We start from the raw sequence: 9,599 nt of genomic DNA on the forward strand, positions 1-9,599 counted from the left end.
GTTTGGAATATAGACAGTGTTGCATTTTTTATGCAATTTTTCGTTTGTGAGTATTGTGGAAATGTTATTGTTAATTTTTGGAAGTCAAAGTGTTTTATTAATGTTTTTTTGTTAAATTATTTAATCCCATATATATTTGGCAAGTCCATTTGTGAAAATAAACCTGTGCTTATTATTTGTGACTATCATTTGTGTTCTCTTGTAGGTGCTTGTTTTTGGGTCATATAACCCTTTGATATTTCTTTGGATTGGTGTGCTAGGGAACACCAAGTTTTCCTTTCTTTTTGAGCAGGTAAGTGTCCTTGGCCTGTATTGGTGGCTGTTTGTTTTAATGGTCTGTATGTTATTTGTGACTATCATTTGTGTTCTCTTGTAGGTGCTTGTTTTTGGGTCATATAACCCTTTGATATTTCTTTGGATTGGTGTGCTAGGGAACACCAAGTTTTCCTTTCTTTTTGAGCAGGTAAGTGTCCTTGGCCTGTATTGGTGGCTGTTTGTTTTAATGGTCTGTATGTTATTTGTGACTATCATTTGTGTTCTCTTGTAGGTGCTTGTTTTTGGGTCATATAACCCTTTGATATTTCTTTGGATTGGTGTGCTAGGGAACACCAAGTTTTCATTTCTTTTTGAGCAGGTAAGTGTCCTTGGCCTGTATTGGTGGCTGTTTGTTTTAATGGTCTGTATGTTATTTGTGACTATCATTTGTGTTCTCTTGTAGGTGCTTGTTTTTGGGTCATATAACCCTTTGATATTTCTTTGGATTGGTGTGCTAGGGAACACCAAGTTTTCATTTCTTTTTGAGCAGGTAAGTGTCCTTGGCCTGTATTGGTGGCTGTTTGTTTTAATGGTCTGTATGTTATTTGTGACTATCATTTGTGTTCTCTTGTAGGTGCTTGTTTTTGGGTCATATAACCCTTTGATATTTCTTTGGATTGGTGTGCTAGGGAACACCAAGTTTTCATTTCTTTTTGAGCAGGTAAGTGTCCTTGGCCTGTGTTGGTGCCTGTTTGTGTTTTTTAAAATTGTTGAGCTTATGTTTTTTTTCCTTTTGGCTAAACCAAATTTTTTTTTACCAGGATTGATCTGCAAAGTAGTGTTTGTCTTTCCTGGTCTAGCTACTAAATGCCTATTTTTTTTTGTTTGTGGTTTTTTATTGGTGTTTGTGAAGTTTTTTATGCAGAGAAATGTACCCAAAAATTTTTTTTGGGAATTGTAAAAATAACATATGTATTTTTAATTAAATTTGTTCTTTATTTTTTATTTGCAAAATTGTTTTACATTTTGGACATGAATTCAACACAGAAAAAATGTACGCTCCTGCAGTAAGTTGACACCACATTTGTAAAAACATTTTATTGTAGTATATTTGTCAAACTTTAGTTTTGTATTCTTCATCTTTGTTTTTTTTTTTTTTTAAAAGTGTGTGATGTCAATATATATTGCAGCAGAAGCCCTACCTCCCCAACCCACGCCAGCACTCCCACCCCAACCGCAAGCCCCACAACCACAGCCGGCTCCTCATCAACCAAGGCAACGGAGGCGTGCTAGGCCACCAATTTTCCGAACCCGTGTCCTACTTTTTGGGATGCCAGATGATGTGGTGGTGCGTAGATACCGGCTGCCACCACATCTAATCCTAGACACTCTCTCCATAATAGAGAGTGATCTGGAGTCTGAAATTCGGTATCCTACAGCAATACCACCATTGACACAATTCCTTGCAGTGTTACATTTTTTGGCTACAGCCTCATATCAGCATGTTGTGGGAGACCTGGTTGGCATGTCGCAGGGCCAGTTCAGTAAGGTCCTGCGGCGTGTCTGCCAGGCTTTCCTAAAGCGGGTGAAGCAGTTCATTGATATGCCTTTGGATGTTGGTGCCCTAGATGTGGTGAAGCGGCAATTTGCGGAAGGTGGTAGTCGCTTCCCACATGTTATTGGGGTTGTGGATGGCACACATGTTGCTATTCAGCCACCAAGACATAATGAAGAAATTTTTAGAAACAGGAAACTGTTTCATTCTCTGAATGTAATGGTTGTTTGTGGGCCATCCCTCCAGATCCTTTCCCTGAATGCAAAGTTTACTGGAAGTTCCCATGATGCATATGTCATTAGACAATCAGGGATATGGCAGAGATTAAGATCAAGTCAACGAGCAGACATGTGGTTATTGGGTGAGTTTTTGCTTTAATTTTTTTAACAAACAAAAATAACTTGACAAATATACTATTTTGAAATATTGGATTATCTACCAACAGGAGACCGTGGATATCCTTGCACCCCCTGGCTCATGACTCCTTACCGTAATCCCAGGCCAGGACCACAGATGGCATTTAACTCCGCGCTTACTGCCACTAGGCAGCTGGTGGAGCGCACAATTGGTGTCCTTAAAGGGCGGTTTCGTGTGCTCCACCGCACTGGTGGCGACATCATGTATTCGCCGGAGATGGCAAGTAAAATAGTGGTCCTGTGCGCAATACTACATAATATCGCGGTAAGGAGTAGTGTAGAGCTTCCTCAGGCAGAGGAATTGCCTGATGAGGAGCCAGGGGTTGGTCCACGCTTCGGTGGGGGGAGTGTGACACGGAGGGGGAGCCAAGTGAGGGCAAGAATTGTTGCAGAATATTTCAGGTATAGTGTTTTTATATTTTATATTTGCACAAATAATACAACACAGTATGCTTATGTTTTTTAAACCATGATTGCATTTTGTATGATCTTGTAAAGTGATTGGGTAAGGCTTTTGTTGTGTTGGAATGGGTAATTGATTTTTTTAACAAAAACCAAAAACACGTTAAGCTTACAATGTTTATTTAGAAATTTAAATACTGTAATGTTAATAAATAGTGTCCTTATTTATTTTATATCCTCAAATCCTGATTATGTAACCAAACACACAAACAAATGATACTCAATGTTTCACACTTTGTGACTGTCCAGCTGAATGATCACACGAACTGTGGTGAGTACACAGATATGTATAGTAATTTTATCTAAAGTCTGTGTCTCTGTGTGTGTTTTGTTTTCTTAAATTTGTGTTCAAAACATTTTCGCTTCTGCTAATGCGAATTTCCGCTCGTGCCAAATAACACTCTGCTCTTCACAGCATTGCAAAGATCAATAAAGTTATTAGAAATGACAACATAGATTTTTGACCAATCACATGCTAACAGACACTATAAATATATGCCCAAATAAGGAAAACGCCATTGCCATGATGCGTGCAGCACCGTTCACCAGGCGGGAGCTCCGCGTGCTGGTTGCGGTGATGGACCGCCGCGTAGGCCGCGTTGGGCGCTTCATCCCCAATCGGGTGAAGCGCGAGGCCTACGCGGAGGTCCGCCGCCTGCTGCGGACTCGCGTCCGCAGCAGGCGGACAATCATCCAGCTTGAAAGGAGGTGGAGTGATCTCCGTAGGCGGACTCCCGATTTGTTGGCGGAGATCCGCCAGCAAATTCGTGCGCTGCATACACGAAGTAAGTTACCTTACATAAGTTTAAAGTCCTAAATTGTGCTAATGTGTGATTTTCCAAGTTTTGGGCTTCCGGAATTTATGTAACAATTGTTCAATACAATGAGCACTGCAGGGGAAGCATATGTAACATGTGCAGAGAGAGTAAGTTTTGGGTGGGGTGTGTTAAATCAGGTACAAAAATTTGCATTGCTAAAATAAAGCAGCATGTATTTACCCAGCCCATAATTTAAAAAACATACAAAATCGAACTCTCTCGGCACATGTTATATCTGCCACCCCTGCACTGCACATGCTTTTGGCCAATTGCAAACTAAATTCCTGCTGTAATCCCCTTGGATTTGCAGACATTTTACAGTAAGTGGTAGGCTAATTGCAACCTGCAGTGCCCTTTTATGGAAATTAGGACACTGTGTGTGGTTAGGTAAAACAGTACTGACTGTAGCAAAGTAACACCAAACAAGTGCATGTTTACAAAAAATAAGAAGCAGGCAGGAAAATATTCCAAAATACTTGATCAGTGCTGGCTATCTAATAAGGTGCCTTGAATAGTAATCTGGTGATGTTGCCTAGACAAATCACTATGACTCAATTGCCTAGATTAAGGAATGAGCTTCAAAGTAAAAGTTTGGACTCATTTTTTTTGCTGTGGCCAACATGAAGAGGATCTTAACATGTTTGCTTTTCTTTGAAACAAAACAAAGAATTTAACAATGAACAGAACATTGAGAAAACAAATTGATTACTATGTAATTTCTCATGTTTAAACAATTTGTACAATATTATCATTCTAGGACAACAACAACGGCAAAACTCCCCACCCCCTTCCCCTTCTCACTCCCCCTCCCCTTCTCACTCCCCCTCCCCTTCTCACTCCCCCTCCCCTTCTCACTCCCCCTCCCCTTCACAGTCCCCCTCAGCTTCCCAGTCCCCCTCAGCTTCCCAGTCCCCCTCAGCTTCCCAGTCCACCTCAGCTTCCCAGTCCACCTCATCTTCCCAGTCCCCCTCATCTTCCCAGGCCCCATCAGCTTCCCTGGCCCACTCCACTTTCCATTCCCCTTCTCACCACACCTCTCCATCTCTTTCTGGGACCCCTTCTCCTCCTTCCCATACCCCTTCTCCTTCAAATTCAACATCCCAATCTGAACCCCCCTCACCCTCTATTGCTTTAACTTTTTCTCCGCCCCCCTCGCCCTCTCAATCAGACCCCCCCTCTGAAATTGGCAAACAAATCCAGCCTCCTTCCCCCATCCAGCCTCCTGCCCCAATCCCTCCTCCTTCCCCAATCCCTCCTCCTTCCCCAATCCCTCCTCCTTCCCCCATCCAGCCGCCTTCCCCCATCCAGCCAACATCCCCACCCAGTGAATGGGCAGAGGAAGCCCCTGCAGACCGTTCCGGGAGTCTGGATGTTGCCGTGGAAAGTAAGTTTATTTTAATTTATAAAAAAATGATTACCCACTTACACTTACAATGCCAAAACATGCAGTGTTGTAGTGTTTGAATTATTGGACCCTGGACAAATATTTGAAAAATTCAGCATGGTGTACATGTTGCCTTTACATATTTGTGAGTGTCATTATATGTACAGTGTGTATGTGTGCAATGTTTTGTGTGTCCACTCTAGGTTGACACTCATTAGGTAGCCAGGGTTGGCAGGACAACAGGGTTTATATGTGTTATTTTGTATGGTAAACAGTTAGACCTGAGTGGACTTTAGTATGTTGTTGGGCTTTTACACTTGGGCCTGTGTAGTCTGAATATTTACACTTACAAATCACATGCTTCACTTTGTTATGCAGCCTAATGACACACTGATTTGTTGTGTGAAAGTGACATTCTCAAAATTACTAATTGTTCTAGTCAAACCGGTTTGCACTTATTTAGTAAGGGCAGCTTTCATGGAGTGTGGGAATGCTATGATATGTTGGCCTTCTGAAGATGTTGATATGCAGTGTGAGGAGGCAGGACCAAACCCCTTTAAAATAATCTAAAAACATAAAAAAGGTAATGAATGCCAACATGGTGTAACAGTGACGAAGATAGAACATAACTTTAACATGGGATGTCGCCCATAACAACCAATACAAAAAATCTTTAGAATTGTGGAACCACTTCTACAAGATATTAAATATTTTTTGGCTTGTTTGCTATGGGCAACGCTGCTTCTTAAAATGAACTCACATAGTAGCAAATGTAGCCCATGGTCTTTAAAATTGGACTAAGTAACCAAAAAAGACTGAGCAGGCTTGCCTTTTTTTAAGCTAATGATTGTACCATAAAACAGTCATGATGTATCAACTTTGCCATTAAGCAGGCCTGTCCAAACTGCGCAACTGCAACTGTTGATAAACTACACATCCCAGCATGCCCTTACACAGGTTTGGCATTCCCTGGCCCCAAAACTGAGTCAACGCATGCTGGTATATGTAGTTTCACACAAGCAGGAGGAATGCAGTTTGGACCTGCATGCATTAAAGTGTGCTTTGTGCCTTGCTTGGATAATAAGCAATGTGAGTAAGTTATTAATGTTTATGTTATCTCTTAATTTCAGATGTTGCCGTTGGAGATCCAACATCAATACAGTACATTTGTACACATATGAGGCAGCATCTCCAGGCCTTGTTGGAACTTGTTGGGGACCTGGAAAAGTTATGTTAAATTTTATTTAGACAACAAAAAAAAACAAAAAAAACTTTGTTAAAAAAATAAAAAATAACATTCTTATACTTTTGCGGCTCCTTATTATTTATTAATGCAATAAAGGAACACCAGATTGCATAACAAACATTTCTTACCTTAAACATTTCAAACATCTAACGTAACTTATTTTAAAAGAACAACTAAAACATGTTATTGGCAAAATAAACATGCAAACACCTTCATTCACAAACAAAAACTCAACTTTAATAAATTCAGAAAACACATTAGAACAAGCACATTGCAAACATCTATATTTATATTAAACATGTTAATAAAAGGAGGCTCTTTTATGGCTACAAAGTGTTCTTCAGGTATTTAAACAAATACTTAATTGATCATGAACATTTCCATTCATTCAATAATTGTATTTGTGATTGATGAGGGCTTGTGGACTTTTAATTGGAAGGTGTTAGTCCACGAAATAGTAAAAAAACAAATTCTGCTGCGTTTCTCTGCAAAAGTGAGCACTTTAACAGAAAAATGTGTAAATCTACTACAACTTAGTATTTTTACGAATAAGTATGTGTTAATGCGATGGGTTCGCATTGCTGCGACGATTTTGCATTGCTGCGATGTCATTTGGCGTACGCCCACTTTGTGTAATAATACGTGCGAATTAGCAAAAATAAGTTGGGGGCGGATGTTCGCACATTTACTACATTAACGCAACTTTAATAATAAGTTGTGCGAACGAAAAACTTAGCGATCAACTCGGAATGAGGGCCATACTCACTGCACATACACCACTGCCAGCTACATAACGCAGTACTCACTGCACATATACCACTGCCAGCCACATAATACCATACCCACTGCATATACACCACTGCCAGCCACATAACACAGTACTCACTGCACATTGGCCCTCATTCCGAGTTGATCGCTAAGTTTTTCGTTCGCACAACTTATTATTAAAGTTGCGTTAATGTAGTAAATGTGCGAACATCCGCCCCCAACTTATTTTTGCTAATTCGCACGTATTATTACACAAAGTGGGCGTACGCCAAATGACATCGCAGCAATGCAAAATCGTCGCAGCAATGCGAACCCATCGCATTAACACATACTTATTCGTAAAAATACTAAGTTGTAGTAGATTTACACATTTTTCTGTTAAAGTGCTCACTTTTGCAGAGAAACGCAGCAGAATTTGTTTTTTTACTATTTCGTGGACTAACACCTTCCAATTAAAAGTCCACAAGCCCTCATCAATCACAAATACAATTATTGAATGAATGGAAATGTTCATGATCAATTAAGTATTTGTTTAAATACCTGAAGAACACTTTGTAGCCATAAAAGAGCCTCCTTTTATTAACATGTTTAATATAAATATAGATGTTTGCAATGTGCTTGTTCTAATGTGTTTTCTGAATTTATTAAAGTTGAGTTTTTGTTTGTGAATGAAGGTGTTTGCATGTTTATTTTGCCAATAACATGTTTTAGTTGTTCTTTTAAAATAAGTTACGTTAGATGTTTGAAATGTTTAAGGTAAGAAATGTTTGTTATGCAATCTGGTGTTCCTTTATTGCATTAATAAATAATAAGGAGCCGCAAAAGTATAAGAATGTTATTTTTAATTTTTTTAACAAAGTTTTTGTTTTTTTTTTGTTTTTTTTTTTGTGTTTTTTTTGTTTTGTTTTTGTTGTCTAAATAAAATTTAACATAACTTTTCCAGGTCCCCAACAAGTTCCAACAAGGCCTGGAGATGCTGCCTCATATGTGTACAAATGTACTGTATTGATGTTGGATCTCCAACGGCAACATCTGAAATTAAGAGATAACATAAACATTAATAACTTACTCACATTGCTTATTATCCAAGCAAGGCACAAAGCACACTTTAATGCATGCAGGTCCAAACTGCATTCCTCCTGCTTGTGTGAAACTACATATACCAGCATGCGTTGACTCAGTTTTGGGGCCAGGGAATGCCAAACCTGTGTAAGGGCATGCTGGGATGTGTAGTTTATCAACAGTTGCAGTTGCGCAGTTTGGACAGGCCTGCTTAATGGCAAAGTTGATACATCATGACTGTTTTATGGTACAATCATTAGCTTAAAAAAAGGCAAGCCTGCTCAGTCTTTTTTGGTTACTTAGTCCAATTTTAAAGACCATGGGCTACATTTGCTACTATGTGAGTTCATTTTAAGAAGTAGCGTTGCCCATAGCAAACAAGCCAAAAAATATTTAATATCTTGTAGAAGTGGTTCCACAATTCTAAAGATTTTTTGTATTGGTTGTTATGGGCGACATCCCATGTTAAAGTTATGTTCTATCTTCGTCACTGTTACACCATGTTGGCATTCATTACCTTTTTTATGTTTTTAGATTATTTTAAAGGGGTTTGGTCCTGCCTCCTCACACTGCATATCAACATCTTCAGAAGGCCAACATATGATAGCATTCCCACACTCCATGAAAGCTGCCCTTACTAAATAAGTGCAAACCGGTTTGACTAGAACAATTAGTAATTTTGAGAATGTCACTTTCACACAACAAATCAGTGTGTCATTAGGCTGCATAACAAAGTGAAGCATGTGATTTGTAAGTGTAAATATTCAGACTACACAGGCCCAAGTGTAAAAGCCCAACAACATACTAAAGTCCACTCAGGTCTAACTGTTTACCATACAAAATAACACATATAAACCCTGTTGTCCTGCCAACCCTGGCTACCTAATGAGTGTCAACCTAGAGTGGACACACAAAACATTGCACACATACACACTGTACATATAATGACACTCACAAATATGTAAAGGCAACATGTACACCATGCTGAATTTTTCAAATATTTGTCCAGGGTCCAATAATTCAAACACTACAACACTGCATGTTTTGGCATTGTAAGTGTAAGTGGGTAATCATTTTTTTATAAATTAAAATAAACTTACTTTCCACGGCAACATCCAGACTCCCGGAACGGTCTGCAGGGGCTTCCTCTGCCCATTCACTGGGTGGGGATGTTGGCTGGATGGGGGAAGGCGGCTGGATGGGGGAAGGAGGAGGGATTGGGGAAGGAGGAGGGATTGGGGAAGGAGGAGGGATTGGGGCAGGAGGCTGGATGGGGGAAGGAGGCTGGATTTGTTTGCCAATTTCAGAGGGGGGGTCTGATTGAGAGGGCGAGGGGGGCGGAGAAAAAGTTAAAGCAATAGAGGGTGAGGGGGGTTCAGATTGGGATGTTGAATTTGAAGGAGAAGGGGTATGGGAAGGAGGAGAAGGGGTCCCAGAAAGAGATGGAGAGGTGTGGTGAGAAGGGGAATGGAAAGTGGAGTGGGCCAGGGAAGCTGATGGGGCCTGGGAAGATGAGGGGGACTGGGAAGATGAGGTGGACTGGGAAGCTGAGGTGGACTGGGAAGCTGAGGGGGACTGGGAAGCTGAGGGGGACTGGGAAGCTGAGGGGGACTGTGAAGGGGAGGGGGAGTGA

General features: G+C 40.4%; 1 protein-coding gene across 1 annotated transcript; it reads left to right on the forward strand.

Moving 5' to 3' along the window:
- Positions 1-1,218: 1,218 nt before the first annotated feature.
- On the forward strand, positions 1,219-6,136 carry LOC134970321 (putative nuclease HARBI1). Its single transcript, XM_063946313.1, has 5 exons — positions 1,219-2,171; positions 2,256-2,628; positions 2,938-2,959; positions 4,264-4,890; positions 6,021-6,136. Exons 1-3 carry the CDS (start codon positions 1,427-1,429, stop codon positions 2,939-2,941), a joined length of 1,122 nt encoding a protein of 373 aa, XP_063802383.1. The 5' UTR covers positions 1,219-1,426; the 3' UTR covers positions 2,942-2,959; positions 4,264-4,890; positions 6,021-6,136.
- Positions 6,137-9,599: the final 3,463 nt, after the last annotated feature.

Source organism: Pseudophryne corroboree, chromosome 11 (genome assembly GCF_028390025.1).
Source record: "Pseudophryne corroboree isolate aPseCor3 chromosome 11, aPseCor3.hap2, whole genome shotgun sequence".
NCBI classification, from domain to species: domain Eukaryota; kingdom Metazoa; phylum Chordata; class Amphibia; order Anura; family Myobatrachidae; genus Pseudophryne; species Pseudophryne corroboree.